The sequence below is a fragment of the Rhamphochromis longiceps genome, linkage group LG12 (genome assembly GCF_057381845.1).
Source record: "Rhamphochromis longiceps isolate RC_006_pf linkage group LG12, R_longiceps_female_GT1.1, whole genome shotgun sequence".
In the NCBI taxonomy this organism is placed as follows: Eukaryota; Metazoa; Chordata; class Actinopteri; order Cichliformes; family Cichlidae; genus Rhamphochromis; species Rhamphochromis longiceps.
The window spans coordinates 24,242,677-24,266,840 of record NC_140568.1 but is presented as its reverse complement, the minus strand read 5'-3'; the positions used below and the strand labels follow the sequence as shown (position 1 = coordinate 24,266,840).

At 42.1% G+C, this 24,164-nt stretch overlaps 1 protein-coding gene across 7 annotated transcripts in view; it reads right to left on the bottom strand.

Annotated features, from left to right (window-relative positions):
• The window catches only part of rhobtb4 (Rho related BTB domain containing 4), a 38,341-nt gene that overhangs the window by 4,901 nt on the left and 9,276 nt on the right, over nucleotides 1-24,164 (bottom strand). For 5 of the 7 annotated variants that reach the window (XM_085425284.1, XM_085425282.1, XM_085425285.1 and 2 more), the window contains 9 exons: nucleotides 11,946-12,147; nucleotides 11,650-11,753; nucleotides 7,933-8,118; nucleotides 6,728-7,547; nucleotides 6,325-6,544; nucleotides 5,226-5,344; nucleotides 744-894; nucleotides 367-455; nucleotides 111-216 (listed from right to left, as the gene is read on the bottom strand). In XM_085425284.1, the coding sequence (XP_085281410.1) occupies nucleotides 111-216; nucleotides 367-455; nucleotides 744-894; nucleotides 5,226-5,344; nucleotides 6,325-6,544; nucleotides 6,728-7,547; nucleotides 7,933-8,118; nucleotides 11,650-11,753; nucleotides 11,946-12,137 (1,987 nt within the window). In that variant the 5' untranslated portion in view covers nucleotides 12,138-12,147. Of the gene's footprint in view, nucleotides 1-110; nucleotides 217-366; nucleotides 456-743; nucleotides 895-5,225; nucleotides 5,345-6,324; nucleotides 6,545-6,727; nucleotides 7,548-7,932; nucleotides 8,119-11,649; nucleotides 11,754-11,945; nucleotides 12,148-12,273; nucleotides 12,382-18,849; nucleotides 19,311-24,164 lie in introns of those variants that run through there. The other 2 variants (XM_085425279.1, XM_085425280.1) reach the window with 2 other exon arrangements.

Here is a 24,164-nt window from a genome sequence, read left to right as displayed (position 1 = left end):
AAAATGTACATTCTTGTAGCACTGCAAAGCAAAATAAGGTCCCTACTTTTTTCACTGAGAGAAAAGCTACATGTCTAAAAGGGATTTGAGGGAGGCAGTTTATTCTTTACCTGGAGATATGGCCTTCATATCTTTGGGAAACTTGCGGCAGATGCTGTTATAATTAGTACAGATGTGATGGAGACACCAAGCTGATAGCTGCTTTGCGTTGTGGAACTGCAAAAAGAGAAGCAGAGAAGAAATGAGGAGTTACAGAGCTGAAAAAAATAGCATCACTATAAAAATATGGATTCCCCCTTTAGCAAAAATGAAAGTAATTCAGCGTCATTAATGAATTATAAATAATTTGTTATTTAAAGGACAGACCTGTGCAAGTTCAAGGTAAGCCAACACCTGCCCATCAATGTCAATTCCTTTCACTGCCAGTCGGAGAAGCTCATCCACAGCGTGCTGCTCTGAAAATGCATAAAAATGGAAACAATCATGTCAGTATTTCCCATTTGCATGCAGCACTTGCACATGGATATCTTTTCTCCCAGTCCTAAATTCTTAGTCTTTAAATCTGCACTAGATGCAAACAGAAGGCTATACGTAAAAATGTTACAGAGTCACTGATAAAAGGAGCAAAGTGCAAGTGATAAAACACTATCAAACGCATGTTCTGTCACATGAAGTGAGAACATGATATTTAAATGAGAGGACGTTCCTTCCTGTGCTCTCAATATGACAGAAAGGATCCCTACCGGTGAGGGCGACGAGACGTGGCAAACAGAGACGGTTGGCCAGAACGATTAGTTCCATGGGCTCCAGACCAGGACAAGGCGTCAGGAGGCCACAGTACAGGAACTCCAGCACCCCTCGCATACAGGCTGTACTGGTGTTAGGGATGGAGACCTGGAAATTTATCATATAAAGGGTAAACAGATCAAAAACAAGGCATGAGATATAAAAAATGCATTGCAGACATTCATTTTCATTAGATATATCCCAGCGGTCCCCAACCCCAGTACCGGTCCGTGAGTCGTTTGGTACCGGGCCGCGAGAGCTGAGGCTCAGGTGTGAAATGTATAGTTTTTAGGGTTTTTATCGGTTTTCAGCGTTATTTTGTTATCGTTTTTATCGTTAACTCGGTTTTCCTGGGTCTTTTCACGTGTGTTATGAATAAATCTTCTTTTTTTCGGTACCGGTACTAGTTTTATTTTGTTGTATTTATCCGCGACACCTTAAAGGCCGGTCCGTGAAAATATTGTCGGGCATAAACCGGTCTGTGGCGCAAAAAAGGTTGGGGACCGCTGATATATCCTCACATGAGTGGTCCTTATGTCAAAAAACACTGCATATTTGTATGTGTCTTCTGAACTTACAATTTTTGTGTTACGACAAAAAAAACATGTTGGCAAATTCTGACATGTGGATTGTAATGTTTAGTAAAGGGTCAGGTTTCAGTAATACCAATGAAAGCAGCGCTGTAGGTATCTGGAGGTAAAGGGCAGAGGACATACTGTTCACATTCCCTTTGATCTTGGCTCAGATGAGGTCTCTATCTGGCTCGTAATGTAAGCAATAGGGCTAAATCCAGATAAACCCCACATACATACAACCGTGCAATGTGGTGCACAGGGAAAACACAAACCTAGCCTCAATGTGCAGACTAAGACACTGACACAGATGAGACAGACTGTGGCAGCGTTCGTCAAAGAGATATACTATGTAGTTCATCTCATTTAGCCACACTCTGTTCTAATGATAAAATAATCTATGACATTTTATCTACTAACTGTTATCAACAAGTTAAGCTAATAATGAGAAAAAATAGCACTCCAGATTCTCACACTTAAAAAGCAGCCTAAAAAACAAGATACTTTAGGCTAATGTTTATAGTTGGGATATGGAGTCTTTTTCTTAAGCTAATTCTTAAGTAAAATGTTCAGCCATATTGACACTGACGCTGCCATAACATCACTTAGACCTGACCATGCTCCTCCTCCACCACTTTTCGGTGGTAAACAAACACATAAAAGCAAAACATCTTAATTACTGCAAGGCTATAACCAGATCCACAAACTAGATGACCGTCTAAGCCTGGGAAGGACAGGAGGAAGGATTATGAGAGTGATAACCTGACCTCTTCAGGAGCACTCTGCCTCAGTGTACCCACTGAGGCACTCACCACCCTTCACTCCTATAGCCAATTAGGAGAATGTCAGCTTAGTGTGACCTGTCGTTATGATAAAAAAAGACACAACGTAGAGCTATGGGTGGCCTCCCAGCTGGATCAGGAAGAATTAATAGATGGACAAAGTCACAGGTTCCGAAAATGTATGAGTACGATCTGTCGGCTCTACTCTTGCCATCATAACTGTTCATTTGTAAGTTTAGTGAAATTTGCAATTACTTGCAAAGCTGCAATGACTAAAAATAAAAGTGCAAATGACACATTCAGGCATAATTTCAACCCTACTCTTCCTGTTATATACAAAAAGGTAGTCAGGAAAAAACAGCGTGCAGCATCACCATAAATGTGACAGAAAAGGGTTAAAAGGGAGAAATTTTTTTCTCACAGTTAAAAAAAAAGGAGTATGACAGAGCTGCAGAGGCTCTCACACTTGATAGACTAGTCTTTTCTCAACATGTAATACTCCACCAGGATACACACTCCCAGGGTGAACACAAAACCACAGACACACACCTAGTAAGTAATCCATGGGTGTACCATGACACAATCAGCGGTCTATCCACAGACACAGCAAACCACAAGAGATGTCTTTTGACTTGTGCCTTTTGAACAGTACACAATAGAGAAAATTACACCCAGATCACCTTTGAATTCACAAAGAAAAGAAAATCCTTAATGTATGAAATCATTGTACCAATGTTATACTAAAACCAATGCCACAAAAAGTGATGGGGATTTTAAGCACATTTTTTTGTGAGACTCAACTTAATGCTGCTCTGCACAAGTCAAGAATAGCTGTGCAATCGCAGTGCAGCATGAACACCGAAATGTGTGAGCACAAAAATACAGAGAGGGAAGTGTGCCATGGGCATAAAAATAGAGAAACACATCTCTAATCACATGATGCTCTCCCACTTAGAGTTAGGGATTATTAATTTATATATATTTCACAAATATATAAAATACTTACTTCAAACTAATGTGATGGTAACATGATAAGGCTGTTTATTAGCAATGTATTGCCTGTATAAAATGTATCTAGTAGATGCTAATAAATGTGCATTGTGCATTACCTAAGTTTGAAATATAAGTTGTTTTTGGATAACGATAATGTATTATCACCAGATTAATCAGATTCTTTCTTGTCATATTCAGATTTTTAAATTCATTTTTATAAAAATATCACATCATGTTAATACGTATGTCAAATGTGCTCAATGTTCAGGACGATGTGACTAAAGCTAGATCATCTGCTGTTTTAGGGTTGAGCAGTTGTATTGTGTCATGCTCTTAAAGTTCTGCTTCTATTTAAAGACCAGTGTTTGGGGTTTTTAATAGTGTGGTTTAGCATTCACTTCATATGCGCAGCTCACAGGAAGTAAGACACATTAGAGCATGGTAACTTATGGTCTTGTAGCAAATTTGAAAGAAGCAACTTTAAAAGTCAGCAAGCAAAGCAAGAAGTGCACCATCCTGGTGAGATAAACAACAGCTTACAAATTAGGAGTAAAAAAACAACAACATGTATTTAAGATAAAGCAAATCAGCAAGCAAATAAAATAAAATAAAATAAAACAAAACAAAACAGCTGTTCATAAACAAAATTGCTGACAGCATCATTGTCCGGTCAGGCTTTGAATCTTTGTGTCCAGACCACCTGTCCTCTACGTGCTGCCAGCCTCATGCCATTAACATGAACTGTTTAGTGTAACCATAGACACCAGCAGCCCACCACCAGCAGCAAACACTGCGTCCCCTCACTGATCCCGATGTCCTGTTTTCACTAGTGAAAACAATAGCTGCAATGGTTGTTTTTGCACACAGACTCATGTGGTGTGTTCCAGAAAGAAATCCCATCCATCTGCATGTGCAAACAACAAAAAAAGCAATGCTTTTCTTGACCACAGCTTTATCTTTACCAATTGCTTCAGTTCCAGAAAACTTCCAGAACTTCCAGGGGATTGGGTAACCTAAACCTGCTGACCTCGAGAGTAACCATACCCAGTGGGATCTGGTTCAGCAACACTGTCCGAGGAGTATCAACTCAGTGACAGCCTTTAACTTCCTCTCTGGTTATGTCAGACACATCCTGCACCCAGTAACCTCCTGAAGCTAAACCTCGGGTGATTGCAGCATAAGAAGTCTGACTAAATTTTACTACCCAGAAAAATTTTATGAGAATTTCCCTGGGGCTCACATAACCAGAGAGGAAGTTAAAGGCTGTCACTGAGTTGATAGAAGATGAGAAGAGTTAGTGCAAAATGTGAGCCTTCAACCTATTGACACAACACGATACGCTGTGGTTCGCGTCAAACCACAAAAAACAGGAAGTCAGACTCAAAAAGTTCACGTCTGTGTCTTTGTATGACTGCATATTTGTTTTTATGTATACAGGCTATAGACATAAATAGCCAGCTCTAATATATTCAGTGCAAATCATTACATTTTATGGCAAATAATAATGCTTGTATATGAGTTGGGATAAGCCAAGCAGTACTCATGTGCAGGAAATTTGTGTATACGGAGGTGCGGACGTGTGAATTATTATGTAGGTCAATTCTCATGAGCCGTAAAGAGTTTCAACCACATCTACAAGTAAGTAAAAGGTTTGTAGGGCAATCTGATAGCATGGCTAAGATAGCATAATAAAGCTGGTTTTCAAAAGTTTCTAAAAAATAAAAGAAAAAGAAATATCTAATATAGCTCAAGTGTTCTTTGCATCTCTTTTCTAGAGAGCTTATCCATTTAAAGGTTGTTGGATCATATCTGCTACAAATGGGCTTTGGTACACACATAAATACCCTGTTATTATAAACATAAATTATTTAATATTAGTTAGGCTATTAGCCATAAACTGGCATTTACAACATTTCTAATCAATTTCATCTAAAAGGTTTTGGAACATTTCAAAGTGGCCTTAAAAACGTTTCTTGCTAGTTGTGAGTTACTACTGGGAATTTAGCAGGATTTAGGACACGGACACTCGATCCCTTCTCAAAACTTAAAGGTAACTCCATCCTCGACTTTTTCCCACTTTGTCTGAGCTCACCTCCTCAATGTAACTTTCCATGAAAGAGCCACGGAACATGGCCGCCATCCAGTCGCAGCTGGAGATAAGCAGGGGCTTGTGGCCTGGGAGACAACCATCATCCAGTCGGAACACCACATCTAAAACCGGGGCGGAAAAGAGCGTTCATCTCGTGGTATGCCACAGAAGCCCAAGCTACAGAGGGGGAAAGACGGACAAGGCAGACGCCCAGACACACACAAAGACACACGGAGACAGACAGGAGGCCAGACAGACACACACAAAGACACAGGTAGACAGACAGAGAGATAAATTGACGGGGGGACAGAACAGCTTTTGACATAGAGTAAGGGAAGGAGAGTAGATGCAAGGATCACAGAGAAAAATCCTGTGCAAACAAGAGCTTTGATAGAGGAAATGTTTAAGTGACATGAAAATACACTAGCTTCTCCACTGCGGTTCTTAACGTGCCACATGTTAAACTACACCTGTTTTTAATTGAACATTTAATAAGTCATGGGAACATTTCTGCAATTTTTAGATTATTGAAAACTTAGATCCACTAATGTTAATAACGAACACGACACAAACAGTATAGAAAGTAATGAAATTGAGCAAGGGTTTTTTTTTTTGTCAGAAATGTCAGATGTTCACCATTAGCTGGAAACACTGTGGCAACATGCATACACAACAGCTCAGGAGGGAGGGACGACAACACAACACAAATACAGGATACACATAACACCCAACACATAACACCCAACACAAAACAATGTGAAGCAACGGTCAGTCATCAAAATGTTTTGACTGTGATTTTGAAAAACATATGAATGCATTTTGCATAGCAAGTACTACATGGAAAGAGAATGACCAAATGTAACACAGGGTGTACATTTTCAGAGAATGAAAGAGAGTGCTGTTTCCTGTCTTCGTCACATGGTCTCCTCAACAACCTCTCGTAACCCTCATTCACTTCTCTTCCCCACACAGACACACGTATACCCAAACACAGACAGACACAAAAACACATACTGATGCATATATGGAAAGCATATACAGTACAAAAAGACCAGTGTTATTGAAAGCATCAAGCCAGTGAGCGGATGGCATTGTGGTTTACCAGCAAATGTCCCCTTATTGAGACACTCCTTGATGCGGTTGGCTCTGCGGACGTGGAAGGCCTTGGTGATCTCCTGGTTCATGAAGCTTTCTCTGTTCAAAACATTGGCCACCATCATTCGCAGGTCAAACACCTCAAGTAGCTCCGCGATGGTGGCGACCTGCATCAGATCTCCTCGACCCTCATCCAAACTGCCGGTGTATAGGTACTGAAGCACAGCCTAGAACAAAAACCAATCAGAGAGGTCAAATATACAGAGCTTTGGAAAGATGAAATCTTTGTTTGTTTCTTTGCTTCTTTTGATTATCAAAGGCTAATCTGCACTAAAATAATGGTGCAGAATATCTCACATATTCCGATCAATAAAATTATTTTCTCAGTAACAGTGTTTTAACTTTATCACCTTGAATGGCTCCTCCTGTATAAGTGCATCCATGGCTACCACAGTCATGAGTCGTGGGTGTCCAGTCACGGGATCATCTATGTGCTCCAAACAAACACTCAAGAACCCCCTTCCCCATCCTGAAAGTGCTCGCCCAGTCCCTAGTGCTCCCATGGAGTACTGGGCTCGAGAAGGAAGTGCATTATCACTCTGGGAAGTCCTCAAAGAGCCCTGCTGGCGCAGCTGGGGTTGATTCAGGCCTCTCACTCCTCCGTCAACCCCATCTTTATCAATATCTAGGCTCTTAGTACGTCCAGCTTGCTCCTTGGCTCCTCTCCGGCTCTGCTCGTCTTCCTCCCCGCTCTCCGATTTTTCCTTGCTCTCCTGTTCCTCCCCCCATGGCCCGGTACACGATCCACCGAGATCAAGGGTGAAGAGGTCATAGAACTTGGAGCAGGACGTAGCCAGATAGACTTTGTGTGCAAAAACTCGAGTAGCGCCACCTTGCAGAAGGAAAAGAACATCAGCACACAGTGGCTGACAGAAAAGGGAGTCGGGGCCCTCGCCGTCTGTTAGAGGCGGGTCTGGGATGCCCACTATGGGGCGTGGTGGCCGAGGAGGCAGGAATGGCGCCTGGAGGAGGGGCCTCTGGACCTTCTTCAGGTGCGACTTCCAGAACTGCAGATGTCGACGGGAGATAAGGGCAGCACGGATTGCATTGTCAAAAACATCTTTGACACCGAACTGGGCAACGATGCTGGTCTCATAGTAGGGAATACCAAGTTCTTTTGCCACCTCGTGGCCTCTCTCTGGAGGAAGGATATCTGTAGGTTTGATGGGTCTGTGAGTGAGAAAGACATAACAATCATAATGATGACAGCAGTCAGATAAAGAACCGCAAGCAATATAATTAGGTGCACAAAACAATGCTATAAGAAAGCGGTATTCATCTCAGTGCTAGTTTTAAGAACAGCTAACATGATGTCACTGATGACATCAGTGCAAGCCAATCTTTTTCAAAAGAGCAGAAAATTGACCGTTTTAACTGTTTTAACTTTTCTTCACAACACAAAGCAAAAACGCATTAAAATTGCCTCATTTATGGTGATTTAGTTCCTGCTGCTGATTAACCAGGCATGCACATCACATGCACATCTCACTGAAGCCACAGGGTCAAGGTTCCCTCTAAACCCGTCTGTTAATGCCTAATGTAAAATGCAACTCACTTGGCTAGCGGTCGGCGCGCCCGGTTAACAGCATCCAGGTCGGCGTAGCGCAGATCCAGCTGGCAACCAACCAGGATGATGGGCGTCCGGGGACAGAAGTGCTTGATCTCCGGGAACCACATGGTGCGGACGTGACGCAGGGAATTGGGATTAGCCAGAGAGAAGCAAAGCACCACTACATCAGACCTAAAAGGGTGGCGAGAGCAGGGGTGAAAAGAATATCAGTGATCTCTCAAAAGGCAAAAAGAGAGGAGGGCTGATTTGTTATGTCATGAGCAGAAGATGCCAGTCATCAGAAGACATGTGGTCTTTGATGGCATCAAGGAGACAGAGATAAAAAAAAGGAAATGAAAAGGATCGGTGCTGATTCAACGGACGTCTTGTCAAGTTTATGCTTAAAACATACATGTGTGGATGAAGCTTTTTTGAGCTGCTGCAAGGCACTGCAGGAGCATGGACGGTGCCAGTGAGAAAGCTGGGGTCAGAAGACGTGTGTGCGCGAGTGGGTCTGTGTGTCTGTGATTCTGGGCCTCTGGGCTGCTGATTTGTCTGGCCTGCCCCTCTCTCTCTCTCCCTCTCTCCCGCTCTCTCTTACGTAAATCTCCATAAGCCCTTCAAGGCTACATGGACCACAAAGAGAAAGCTAAGAATAGATCAAAATACACACACACGCACACACACACACACACACACACACACACGGAATTTCATTTTCTCCTTTTCTGATGTGTTTGAGCAGGCAGACGGCAGCACTTACAGCTGTTCTCCAGAGTTGAAATTTCTGTGACATGTTGGTGCAGGCATTTCTCTTACTAGGTAATGTTTGACTGAGCTTCGTGCCAGCGGGATGGATCATTTAGTGCCTGTGCAATGCTGACGAGGCAAAAATGCTCAATTGCTAAATGATCTGCTCCTCACAACAGCGCAACAACACAGGACTTCTGATCCCAGCAGCCAAAGACTACTAAAGACTTATGTAATTTGTGCACTAGATTAAGCATCGCTGATAACTTGAAGATAATTAAATATACATATGTTCCAGTTTTTGTCAGGCACACATTGTTCATCAGACAGTGGGAGAAAAGCCCATTAATGAATCTGAGAGGATCATTAAATGCCACTTAAACTTGTCTATTTCCTTTGGCAAAATACCTTTGCTCTAGAAAATATGACCCACTTTAATGAGCACACAAAGGCAGCACTGTAAGAAATCCAAATATACTCTGACTACTTGACTAAAACGTGAAAATCTTTTAACAGGAAGCATCCTTGAAGAAGAGGGACAAACAGCTTAATTTACAAGTAACACACAAAGGCAGCTAACCTGACGTCCCCTCTTCTTTAAAGGAAATGAAACCGAACTGCACTAAATCAACTGTGACATTTTCGGCAGTGCAGACACGGGTTCCATAGTCCTCTTTACTTTCACTACATAATCTCTGCAAAGCTTCCACTGGCAAGGATGTAATATACAATACTGAAGTATTACATCACTGCTCATGCTCTCTCTCTCTCTCATACACACACACAGGAACTCCCATTTGCACTTTGCACAAGGATCAATGCCACGGCTTAGGCTATTTGAGGTCATGTTATGTGTACATGCATCGGATCTCGTGGTTTGTTTGTATGTTTTTCCATTTAAGATCTAGGTCTTGCTGCGTGGTCAACTTTACTAAAGCAAGTGGCACCATATAAATGCAAACTGTAAAGTCTTTTTAATTTGTTCATAACAAGTTGTAGTGTCTTCATTAATGCTGTTGCTGGACTGACAGGCGATCCTATTAACACTACAAACATAATGTAGATTATGTAACTAATCTAGAATATAAAAATTGTCAGTACATAATGGCTTATGACGCATTCAAATATAAATGCATAAAAATTTGTTTTCTTTTTGGACACGTGATATATGGACCAACAGGTCATCCTTTATATGGATTATATTTTTCTCCTATCTGCATTTTGTGAAGACCTGCCCCAGTCTGCCTCTAAATGTACAAACAAAGTGGATTTGTATCACACTGGCAAATCATGCTGGAAGTGCTTCAATCTCTAACTTTTTGTTTTTTTAAATTTCTGAATCTCTGCTGAATGAAAAACTTTTTAACTTGACCTATTTTCACTCTGTGTTTATTTTCCCAAACTGAGTGTTCCTCTTCTAACAAGCCATGTGACAATCTGGGTATCATTTGACAATGTGATGTTTTGAGTTTTGATATCAACAAAAGGCTGGGTTAGGAGGTAGCAAAGTGTCAAGGGCACAACAGAGCCTTATGATGTAAATTCGGTTAAGGTAATGAGAGAGGAGGGGGAGGTGAGGTGAATCAGAGGAGCCTGAGGACAGGATGGAGAATAAAGCGCGGCTCAGATGAATGGAATGGGAGAGAACGAGGATGAGTGGGAGGGGAGCCAGTGACACCGGGCACGGAAAAACAGCTGAGCTGGCGTTGTGTTTTTATCAGCTGACTGCAGGCTGACAAAGCATACAGGGCATGCAGACAGACACATGCACACACGCACGCACACACCAAAACATATACAAATAGAGGCATATCAATGTGCACATGTACAGACACTTTGGCCTAATTTGTATCATAGCAGCAAAACAAGAACAAAATGAACAAATGAACTACATGCTACTTGACAATAAACACACCTCAATAAACACCTCTCACTCAAACACACCTGACACAGGGACAAGGTGACCTGATACACAAAGTGCATACACCAGCCTAATCAGTGTGATCCCAGTGTTTTTTTTTTTAATTAAATTACACTAAATTGCAAAACAGATCTAAAACAAATTCACATTTTCTGTCTTTTTCTTATTTAATGGTTCAGGTTTTAAAGCGTAAACCATCTGAATCTGGCCTGAGACATTCTAAAATAAGACAACTCGCCAAAGAATATCTTAAGGAAACTTTATTTTAACAAAACGAAGGCTAATGACCGCAATGACTCGGCACTTCTGTTTAACTTACCTTACGTATGACTGAGGGAGGGATCTGGGTTTGTTTGCTTTTCTTAAGGATCTTTAAGGATCCACCCATTGTTGGTAAAACATACAGCAGAGTGCAATATAGAGTACAGCAGCCTTTTTAAGCATGGTTAAAATGTATCCTTTCTTTTTTTTATTGTTCAGTTTGATGTCGCTGGCCAACTTTTGCTCGGTGTGAATCGAATTTCTATCTGCTGAATTTTGCTTTGGCAATAAGTACTTTTGCATTTCATGCCAATGAAGCAGCTTTGATAGAGGCACGGGAAATAAGAGGATGTAGCGATGATCCAATCACATCTGAGGGAGGAGGGATGTAACAGCTTGAGAGCAGAGTTCAACTAAAAAAAGCATGGCAGCTGGATTACACAAAAAGCAACTTTTGGGTGAGGGAAAGTTACACTGACATGTTTCTGTGGGTGTAATAGATTGGTTGCATTCTGCTGAAGAAGCCAACAATGAATTTGGTGATATGTTAGCCCACGTAAATTGTGTTAATGCCTTACAAACTACACAGCCAACACAAAGCAATTCCTTGGCAGCGCCAATTAAAATGGGAAACTAGAACAACACGCTTTAAGATAGTTAACCTTGTGGTCAGCCAACAAATGGTGTTACCGGGTCAGTAACGAAGTTGGGGCAAGCGGATAGCTTCAAACGGTGTTTGTGTGTATATGTGTGCGTGTGTGTGTTTTTTTTCACTGAGTGTATCTGCTCACCTGCCATAGGCAAAACGTCTGTCTTTGTGATGATCCCCGAATGTGTCCCATAACCTCAGGGACACACTGACTTCATCCACTACATCACGAGATCTCTCTAACACCTGCAACACAGACAAATATTTCTAAGTGGCCTGCACAACATTTTCAGTGTTGATAATCTTTACTTACTTTTTATACATATGTGTAACTACTATAGCCTGTGTTTCGGTCTCTGTACAATGCCCAGAACTGTACCCAAATCTGTCTATGCAGCTCTTTCTGAACTGTGTTTGACTCTGTGTGCATGTACCCACCTCCTGGCATACACGGTACTGGTCGATGGCCCAGACGGTTGGCACGTGGGTGGCAAGCAGCTGATACTGTGTGAGGGTGGCATTGCAGGCCCGGGCACAGATTAGCCTGGTCTTGCCTACTGCATTATCCCCTACCACCACACATTTAATGGTTTCCACATTGGGCCGCTCATAGTCTGTGTCTATATCCATGGAGAGGGCCCTGGAAAACACGAGAGAAGAAAGAATCAAAATGAGAAGTGGTTAATTCAACAGTCATGAAAAACAAAAATAAAACAGCATTTGATAAAGAACCACAGGAAGAATGACACTGCATTTTGACACTGACAACAACATCAGGCACAGTAGCCGCTAGCTGTCGCCCAGCCCAGCCTAGGGGAGCTTTGTTAAGGATCTAAGCCCCCATAGCTGTGCTGCCCAGTGTATTCAGGCTTCTGACAAACCCCTCAACAGAACACATGGTTCACAGGCTGAGCAAAAGAAGGACCACAGAGCTATTTCTGTAACAGCACAGAGAGAGAAACATAGAGAAGGGGGAGGAGGTGGATGGACAGAGGAAGAAGAACGAGACTTCCCTGGAGTTTACTATTCTTTTCTCCCCCTTTCTGCTCCTCTTTTGAATCACTCAGAGCATTTTCATTTTAGAGAAAACATAATACGAGATGATGAAATCTAAGTTGGCTGTGCAAAAAAAAGGGAAGTATAAACCCCCAGACCTTTCTAATGAGCATTTTTGGTCTTTCATGCATCATCATTCGTCTTCTCTTGGCGTGGCAGCCATGTATGACCACCTGTCACCTCTGTACTTAACCTTGGTGCAAAACGGAAGTACTGCACAGGTCACCTGACTTCCTCTTTTAAAACCAAACATCACTCTGAAAAGCTTACCAAAATCCCCTTTCCATAAACTGCTTACAAACATTTCTGACATGTCAACACACATGTTAATACCCATTTTAAAACTTTCCTGGAGAAATCTGTGCTATTACAAAACCGACACCACTGCCACACCACACCACAGACGCAGTTCAGTCTGTAGCCAGCTAATCAGTCCATTCGGGGTTGCGACTTATTCAAAACCCAAACCAAGGCCCCCGTAAATAGAGCATCTGAAACATTTATAAAGGCTCTGGTTTGTTGTTCCAATGACGTGGATGCCAGTGCAACACTTCGGTCCAGCAGTGACAGACACCAGCAGCTAAAAATGGCATCTATTCATCAGACACATGAGCCATGTGTGCGCCCTGCTATTCAGCCATGAACTGCTCTCAGTGTAGCCATACACCTTCACTTCATCTATATCACCGTTGCTTTATTTCCCTCGAGACCTAAGACATCGATTTTCTTTGTCAACAACAACAAAAAAGGCTTGACGTTTTCCAATTTCCTGTCAGAGGGGGGTCCCGTTTACGTCAGCCAGGAAGTACAGAACAGAGATTCTTTTGTTTACCTGAGCTGTCAAAGAAGCAGCTTCCTGAACCCTCCATGTGGATTTATGACTTTCAGAGTTAAAAATATCCTTTTCCCTTGCCACCTTAGCTGTCACACCTTCAGACGCACGTACAACAGGTAGAGGAGAGAGATAGAGAAAGCAATAAAAAGATAGTGCAACCTGGCAGTTACCTAACAGCTTTTTGGCTAATGGTGATGGCAGTAGGCTTCTTAGTGCTGTTTTTAGAAAACTAAACAAGGATAAAGGGCCAACTGTGAATCCTGACTTATTACAAGTGGTTGTCAGCGATATGTGCCAAAGGACATTTGAATTGAGTGTACCAAAAATGGCGGTGACAAACGGGGGATCCAGACGTGATGTACAGTACTGTTAAATCCTCTCTGTTTCCAATGAAACAGTGGATAGCCAGAAAAGAATGGCAAGATAGAAAAAGCCAGGGAGGGGATTATTAGTATTAGAGAGAACGAGAGGCACTGTCAGCCCAGCATTAGAACCAGAAATTAATGCTACAGGGATCAAAAGGATGGGACCGGCAATAACCAAGGCTTTTCAGAAGAACAAATCACAAATTTTCCTGCTGATGCTTTGATATGTGTGAATATGTGTGATTCCGTAAAAAAGGAAAGAAAGTTAAATACAAGGGAGATATCAGAGTACGGCGTTAAATCCTTTACTACTGGCCTGCAGGACTATTTAAGTCAGTGTGTGTGTGTGCATGAGAGAGTGCGTGCATGTGCATGCACGCACTGATATAACCAGAAGGCAGCGTTGGTGGTGGCGTGGACAGTTTCTCAGGGGGATCAACAGTACCTGACTCCCAGATATCATCCTCCATCTGAGGATCTTCACCGAGGCCCCAAGCAAGTTCGGTCATGTGTTGGTTAACAAGTGTAACACAACTGTCTACTCATACATCACTGCGCTTGGCAGATACACACCTGCTCACAGGTTTATATTTAAACCTCCTAAGTGTTCCTAGACTCCAACAATTATTTTTAATTGCATGACTGGAGGATGAACAGAAGCCAGAGACTATGGAAGCAGGAGACTTGTGCAGCTCAGAGGAGCGGAAAGTGTAGCTGTAGAGCTCAGGTTTCATTTTTAGCCAGTGAACTATAGTGAACTGTACACAGATGTCTAGACTTCATCTGCTGGCCAGTGCGATTTTTCCATGTTAGCTAGCAAAGGTGTCTAAAAGGACAAAGACAGTTTGCAATGTAAAACAATGAGACAATGAGTCACTGTTTTATTTTTTCGCTACGTGTGCATGTTTTTCTGACACTTTTAAGGACATATCGATATTGCGTAGGCATCAGCAGACTGATAGAAACACTGTGACAGGGACTCAAATGCCCACTCAACACACAAACATGACCCTTCTAGTTAATTCTGGAATGTCATGGATTTAGTCAGCGCGTGCACGCGTGCATGTGTGCAAGCCTGCATGCATGCCCAAAGAGACAAGGAAACTCATGCATAATGTGCGTCTTTGTATAGCTTTTCTTTAAGGCCACACAGCCCTTAAAGGAGAAATGAAAGAAGATAAACACATCTTGTCATCTTCCTGTTTAGTTTATCTGTACACAAACTCACTGGCTTTTTTCCAAATCCTTCTATTTATCCTTCTGTCTGTGTGGGTTATTTGTTTTATTCCAGCCGTACCCTTTCTAGCATACTTTTGGACCAGCTGACAAAGTCCCTCACTTTATTTCCACTCTGCATTTATTCCCTAAATATAATGCTCCAGTTCACATTTCTTCCATCCTTCAGTTCACTCATTGTCTTCTAGTAACCTTTCTCCATCTCCCTTGTCTCCTCCCACTTTTTCTCCCAACGGCACACTTTCCTCCACCCTTTTTTTTCAGCAGTGATCTATCATTCTATGACCTTTTTGGATGTAAGTCAAGGAGCAGTATTAATCAAATATACACCCCACCCCCCCTCCCCAGTTTCTCTGTTATGTAACACCTATAGTGATCCACTGGCAGCAACCAGTTATCCCAAAACCTTAACACCCCACCCCCCCATCTGCCTCTTCTTCCTTGGGGCTAGAATTCATCCCGATGCCAGCGTTGAAGCCGGCTGCCACTGTGCTCTCTTCAACCACTCATGCAAAAAAAAAAAAAGAAGTGAAAAAAGAGTGACCCCAAAAACCACCCATTTAATGCATGGGTCAACACTTGGCCACTCACACAGAGCTATGGGGCTTAAACTATCACAGGCTTGGCTGCATACACAAAGTGCTCGTGTGTAATTGTCTGCAGAATCTATTTAAACATGTGCAACCATGTAAGCTTCCTTTTAATAACAGTTGTTTTTGTCAAAAGTTTGCTCTCTTGCAAGAAAAAAAATGCTTACTCATTCATTCTTGTGTATGCGTTTTAGGTTTGTGCACTTGTGCATCTGTGTGTGTGAGTTACAATTGTGTGTTTTGTGGGTGTTTGAGACACTGACAGCCACAGGCACAGCTGCCATAGACTGTTTACATAACCTCGTCTGTAGTCTCTGCTAGGCTCCCAGGATGGCTGACAGTAGACCTCAGACTCACTCACAAACTCGCAGAGTCATGCATACACACATGCATGCCTGCACGTACTGTCTTACCCTTTGCAGATGGTACTGGTATTAATGCACGACCCACGGCAGGCGATGCTATGTATGCATCTAGCTTAATGATTTAAAGGCTGTTTGGGAGCCAGCCGCACGCCAGCTTAGTTGAAAAAGCCTCGCTCCTCTCTCTCTCTCTCTCTGCTGCAGTAAAGATTTTTAAACACAGACAGGCCAACCCTTGTGTCTCTGAGTTCTCCTATTCATCCCTGCCAGTCTTCCTTCTACTCTTCTCCATCTATACTTCCCACCACTTCTTTCCTCTCTCATCTATCTTGCTGTCCTTCTTGCTCGTTTTCTTCCAATTTCTAGTTCACACCCCTGTACCTTTCAGTATCCACTCCATATACAGGACACTTTTACATCTAGTCTCTCAAAGCATGTCTGTCATTCACGTCTCTCTCATCTCTCATGCTTCGTCACCCATTCTCACAATTTTCTTTTTAAGACTATTCTGATTGAACAAACAGGTAAGCTGGCGATTTAATTGTCATTTTCCACTGATCTTCAAAGTGCCATCTGATGGCTTTGACTTTTAATTGCATAAAGAATCCAAACACCACATACAAAATACAGTTGTTATTAGCATAAATCTATTACCTTATCATTGCATACAACTGCATACTGTTTATCTTTAGCCGGCTCATTTGAGACTGATATTTCAAATAAATTGAAACATGACACATTGTCTTTTTTGTACATGGTTTGTTTTTCTGGCAAAAAACTCACAATGTGATTGTGATTTTTCTAGGCACCTGAGACAAAGCAAGTACTGTAACTTTAAAACAAAGGACTTGGTGACCTAGATATTACTACAACTTTACTGATGTAGAGATGGATTAGGTTTGTCTGGGAGAAAATAGTCCAGGCCATTCCTGTGGGAATGCAACTGTGGTTTAAAACATGATGTAAAGCAGGGGCTCTCAAACTTTTTTGTGGCTAGTGACCCAACCCCAGCTCTCATGAATCATATGCTTAACTCTTTGCCATCTTTGAATTCTAAAACCTTTCAACTTAATACTTATGGTGCATGTCATTTGACGTGTCACAATCATATTAAGAGTTTCTATTGACCCAAAGATAATTAGGGTGGGAGGAAAGTAGTCCAGCAGTACTAATCTTGTTTAAAAATGCAACATACTTTATATTTTCCGCACCAAAGCACACGTTTATGTTACATATAAAAGCAAACCATAAAGCATCTGAGCAATTCTAAGCACTATTTACCTCTGTATATCTTCCACTACAGCTTGTTACAGGGATCAGGACATTCAAGCCTGCCATATAATGCTGGCTTATTCTTCCATGTGGGTTTATCAGCGCTGCAGAATGTTATCTTAAAGCTGTTGACAGAGTCGAATGCTTGGGCACAGTGCCTAATCAGGACAATAGGTTAAGCCATTTGAGTATACATAACGACAACCTTGATCTTTGATTCATTTCCTACAGTACTGCCATAAGATTTAAGAACAAAATTCTTAATAGCCAACAAAAACACATCTCATCGTCCGTGTGTTAAGGGCGGATGACTGGTAGGACGCTGGTAGAGAGAGGCACAGAACAGAAGATCTGATGCAATTGGTGTTTCCACAAATGGCTCAGCTACAGTCACACAGTGAGCATTATTAGACATCACTTGAGGAGGGAAAAAAATGATGCTGGCCAAAAGACAAGGATTGCACAATATCGTGTGCATGCCAAAATGTTTATGCAACTAGATATGATTAATTGCTAATGACTGGAAATGAAAACGAAGTGAGATAAAAAAAAAAAAAAAGAAACTCCCAGAATATTATTTATTTATTTCCAGGTAGGAGTGAGAAGGTTCTTCATCAGACACGTAGCTACCTGCGAAGCACTGTCCCTCAGATGACGTCATGGCCCACACGCTCTTATACACACACACACACACGTGTGTATATATATATATATATATATATATATATATATATATATATATATATATATACACACACACACACACACACACACACACACGTGTATATATATATATATATATATATATATATATATATATATATATATATATATATATATATATACACACACACACACACACGTGTGTGTGTGTGTGTGTGTGTGTGTGTGTGTGTCTACGGTCCTACAAGGTCACATTTATCTTCTCAGGCTGCACGTTATCTTTTGTCCCTGCTTCGATCTGCACGCTGTCCCTGTAAATACTGCGGTGTAGGATCCCTACAGTCATCAATGAAAGAACCTCGTGTGCTCCGTATCCCCGCAGCCATTCATAACCACCTGGCTCATTCATAGTTTCTCATAGAGACCGATTCAACAAATCAGTCAGTCTTGTGTTTTGTCATCAGAGTCTATAAAGATAAAAGGCATGAGTCAATATTCACCGTGCTGCTGTCTCTCACATAACGATGTTATAAAAAAGGGCAGGTACAATCCTACATGCCAAATGATGCACTGATAAGTCTGGCGTAATGTGCCAAGCCCAACCGCTTCACTACAACACAGAATCATAATGTCAAAGGGAAAAAAAATAGGAAAAAGAAAAAGTAACATAAGTCTGCAGGTGTTTTTTTAAATAACCCCGCCTTGTGATATTGTAATATCTCTGTCTGAAATATTAATATAACACGTTGAAATAAAACAGGCTCCGTTATAATTACGATGATGTTACAGAGATGGAAGAGGTGATTGAAACATTATGAACAGAAAACAGCTGTTAATGAATCTCTGGAGTGTAAAAGGGAGGAGGAAAAAAAGATGTTGGGGGCTTTGTGCGGATTGCTTTGTGCACAGCCAGACTCGCAAGAAGAGCATGTGACCGAGTATTCCTGCAGGAGGGGTCCCTACCTTCCGACGGTTCCGGAATTGACCCACATGCCACTCTGCTGGTGGTTGAGCCGGTCACTGAAACCGGACAAAGACGCACGGAGAGGGAAGATGCGATCTCTGCGATCCCGTTGTTTGCCAAAGAGCACAGATAACTGCAGACAGGACCTTTGCCCTATCACATCCTCCTCTTTAGTCTACTTCCCGTCGCTGCCTCCTTAATCCAGCGCCTCACAGAACTCAACAAGAACCAGCTCGCTGCTGCAGACTTAATATAATGCTTTGTTATCTTCAAACTGACACTTTGGAGGATGAAATGCAATCACAACTGGCTGAAAGAGTCTTCTGGTCTGAGCCACCCCCTTTCTGTTGTTGTTTCCCCGGCTGATTTCATCAGAGGCACGCCTCCACGACTGCGCGTCACGACACAAGTCTTCCAACTTCTCCTGTGCTGCGTTCAAGTTCCGTTGGAAAATTAGACGTTTGCACTCCATCTTTCTGAGGATTTAGACACACAGCTTGATATCCCGCAAACTGACATTTTTGGAAGAAGACTTGAGAATACGGAAGACGTCACTGATGACTAAAAGTGGAACTTTTGAGCTGTCTATTGATTAAAATATGAAATTCTGCAATTAGCGTTTTTTCTTTACTGCGCTGTGTGATTTCTGTGAATAAGAACAACTGTCAAACAGCTCCGGGATGACCATTACCATGCAACAGTGGCTGAGGAATTTAAAACGCAATTTAAACGCACTAACTTTATTACTGTAATACTTTAATAGCCTAAATCTCGAGGCTTAAGAGGAACACTTAAGGCCTCCTCAGCGATTAGAACACGCGGGCCAATCATGTCCTGTATATATCATCGTATCCCCGCCCAGAAACTATGTTCTTTTCATCCTATTAACGCAGAACGGCCCACAAAGCGTGCTGCCTTTGGCAGATACAGCCCTTGCATCCACTTTGCACTGCCTTTAATCACTACCTAATAATCAATCATAGGTAAGCACGGGGTATTTTTTTTTAATGTTATCCACGCAACTGTCTGCATGTCAGTGGGATTTAACTACGTTTCCCCTTTAACCCTTGCAAACACGCTCTATCCAGGTAAATAATGCAAGACTGTTATTATTACTCATGGGCAATGGAGAGAAATTTTCTCCTAAGGTTACTCCGGGTTTTCAGGCATAGCAACTACCACGTTGCAACTGTAGCCTACTGCTACTAAAGCCAGTAAAAAAGGAGATCACAGACTGGACCAAGGAGAATACATAGCGTTTGCTATCATATCTTCCAAGATCTCAGTGTCTAAGAATTTACTGCTGGAATGCTGAGCTTTGCTTTGTCAGCAAAATACCTCCAGTTTTCTTCAAGCAAAACTATGTTTAATTTAAACTTTAGCAGGTTTGCTTTCAAGGCAGGAGCTTTTACCAGTCCATCTGCCACTCACTATAGTCATAGGCATCATTTTATCTTTCACTTATTTGACACACTTAGGATACTGATACAGTCACCAATTTGATCATGTGAATATCTTTGAAAGCCAGTCTGCCAACTTTGTTTGGAGGCTGTGCAAGACTGAAGACGGACATCTACTGGCAGAGTTTGGTACTGTAATCTCTAAAACTCTCTTACGGCTACATCAAGTCAGTGCTGTCACTCGGAGCCACCTCAAAAGAGGCAGCTTACATCTTTGAGACAGATTCTATATCGCAGGTTAGCCATGGGTGTCACAACATACTGAGTTATATTAAGCATTTTAAAGAGAAGGTCAGTGTGTTATTTGACCTAAGTGCAGCAATCATATATAAAATGTTTGTGTTCGTGTAGATTCTTGCACATCACGCACACACGCAGACACAACGACAACAAACAGGAATCAAACAGGAATTCAGTGCACAAATAGTCAGACGGTACGTCTTATATCTATCTTTCCAATGCTGTCTTGAAGCCCTGAGAAAATACTGCCCCCTGACCTGGCTGGCATGGCCACAATGAAACAGCATGAAAGATGGGCTGGAATGCCATTGGAGAAAGCAGGGGTTCAACACCACTGGCACAGAGAGGGCTTAGGAAATGTGGAGAGCCCCCCCCCCCACCTCCCCTATTTTTTTGGGGGGGAGAGGTGTACTTGTGAGAGAACTCTTAAGCAGCACAATTCTGAGGTGATGTCTGGCCCCATTCAGCTACAGTAAAACAAAAAGGACTGTGTTTTGTTAGACAAGCTTTATGGGTCTTTTATTAACTGTGTGGGAAGTTTAGTCCCGTAGCTTTTACACTTTGGTGAGATTAAAGTTGGGAGAATGGGTTGAGATCACTCTTTTGGCAGGAATGCTTCGGCAAAGAGGCGTCTTGCTGCTTGGACAAATGCTCAGTTTTGTCTGCAGTATATTTAGTGCTCCTCTGGTTTAACCAAAGGAAGGAATGGCATTTATTTCGATAGAATTCATTTTGTTTAAGCTTAGTAAAGTTCAAGACTAATATCTGTTTTATTTTAACTGCAAGTAAGGGGTAAGGTTTGCTCTTCAGATGTATTGCTAAGGGATAACAAACAATAAATTTTCGAATCAATTCATTTCAGATGTTTACTCATAAAGAAATTCAAAACGAGCATTTTTTGGTAGTGTTTTCTTGCGTTTATCTCATCCCCTCCTATCCACTCCTCCGCTGACCCTATTCTCACCCTCGCCGCACACTCATATATCCAACAGGCCGGCTCACCCCCTGCCCCAACACTGTGCTGGAACTGTTCTAAAGCTGTCAAAACACCCAGCTTCTCACACTCCCTGTGTCCACACAGAGTTCGCTTTAAGTGCACACCCTCCCAAAACTCTAACAAACACACACACTCTTAACAAAAAAACAGCCTATGCAACCTATTCACTGACACAAGTAGGTCAGAGCTCCAGTGGGTCTTGCAAACAGTCCACCATCACCCTGGAACTGATAACGATATCAAAGATTAAATTCTACCTTCGGCACTGACTCACACACACATATCAAAGCACACACACCAGCAAACATTACACTCCATATGTGGATCTACAGGATGAAAGCATTCACTTGTGTGTCTAGCGGGATGATTTTGTCATACAATTTTGTTTTAGAGGTGAGGGACAAGAAAAAAAAATGTGGCATTTGCTTCTCTGGGAAGAAAATTCAGATATGAAAGGTCAAAGGTGAATCTGGAGTAAGTGAACGTTAGTGAAACGAGCTTGTGGGAAACTGGCATTTCTACAGTACATGATTGATGGTGGGAAAATATTGAAAAAAAAAAGCTCATAAATTCAAATATGTCAGTTTTTTTTATTCCCACTGTTAAGCTCTGTCTCTTTTTTCTCTCTTTCCCTCACACAGACACACACATACACAGAGTGGCATGGAGAAGTGGCTGAGTGTTGCCAGAGCCGGCACCCTGGCATGAAATAGAGTGTGTTTTGTAACAGCCGGCCTATTTGGCGATGGGCGATGGCACAGTGTGAGTTTACGTGAAAAACATTTAACGCTAGATAAGGCCTGAGACAAAGTATAAAATGAGGCAGACAGGCAAGGGCGCAAAAGAGGAAGTGAGGGAGAGAGGCTGGAGGAATTGTTTACTTGCGAAGTTATCAGTAATATGCCTTATCATGAGCCAGCTGGAAAACTACATGTGTGGGACCAGTGGTCATTGCTTTATTACACGCTAATGAAGACAAGTCACTGCACTGCTTGTGACCGAACGAGTGAAACCTTTAAAGAAAGCGACAATTGATTGGTCAGAAGATATTATAGACTATTAAAATGCTTAAATGGTGTTTTGTGTTAGGGAGACATACTTAGTTATCTTTTATGCCTTGTAAAACAAAAACTAAAAAACAACAGCTATATTTAAACGCACACACACACACACACACACACACAAACACACACACACAAACACACACCATGTTGCTTGATTCAGACACGTTAGCATTTTTGAGACTGTTTTTTTTTTCTTTTACATGCACACTCGACCACCCCCTCAGTCTCTGGAAGGAATAAATATAGACTAATTTGTTTGAGCTGCTAAATTGCTAAAGTTCAAGTTCTGCAGCAGACCCAATATAAGAGGTAAAACTTTCTGTTGACATACTTGTCTGCAGCTATTATTCCCCCAGTGTCATAACATGTGGGCCGGCAGCTTGTTGAGTCTGACTGCTTGGCTGCAGAAAAATGTTCAACGACTTTAATACAGATATATTTCCAGGTCAAGTTTGTGCTGTTGATGCTGGTGGGCCATGATGGTTGAATATGTTGGGAATGTGAAGTGTCTTTAGGACAGGGCGAGAGGCTGGGAAAAGGAAAGAGGAGGAGGGCGGCACCACTGAGGGTTTATTGTGGGGAGAGAGGGGAAGGTCTCTTTGTTTAACTGCCTGCTGTCTGTCTGAGAATAAACAGACCTCTGATTATGATATTAATGCCAACTTAAATGTTTCACAGTGTGGTGCCTGGCTTTCGCAATGAAGTGCCTGGAGTGAAAAAGAACACGGTGCTGTATATTCCTCGCTGTCCTCAACTAGCAGCCCTAGAGTGCCAAAACGACCCAGTTAGAGCAATGCGGCATCTAGCGCACCCAACCACAACCCCATAGCCCATCGCAACCACCGGCAGATCATATTCAAGTCAAGTTACTCAAGTCTCTCTGTGGATATAGTGTCTTTGGCACAGCCTCAAGTACCCAGTACTCAGTTCTAAGTAAAAACACTTCAGTGGCAAATTCCAGTGATTCCATCGGCTTTGTGTTTGCTGAATCGTTTTCTTGTTTTAAATTCCTTGCTTGTAAGCCTATTTTATCCAAAATCACAGCCTGAGACAAAACAGCAGTGAGTGATAGCCAAGGTGGATATGGGGTTTTGACATGCAGAAGAGTGAAAAAGTAAATTCTTGAGTGGCACAAACCTTCTGCGATAAAGACAGACTATGCATCTGCCTTTGAAGTTATGTACTTCCTGCATTCTGACTTTGGGGGATTGAGGTTGCACAGGCATGGCTTGCTGAGCTCCAGTGCATGCAGTAACAGATAAAGATTTACAAAAAAAAAAGTTGGCTTTTGGTTCAATTCAGGTTTACAGGAGTATGTGCACGGACAGACAAACAGCCTCCCTGATGCTCTAAAAAGGCAACCTTAAGATCATATATGAATGCAAGGAAATACACATGTACACTCTCTGCTGGACAGACACACAGGTCAACGGAGGTGCCTCTTAAGCTGTAGCTGTCAAGTGCCAGGGCTAATCGTATTAAGGCTCTCTTCAGCCGTTGGTCCGAACTCTTAAAGTGATAGTTCAGTTTGGTGGAAACTTAGCCCTATTTCT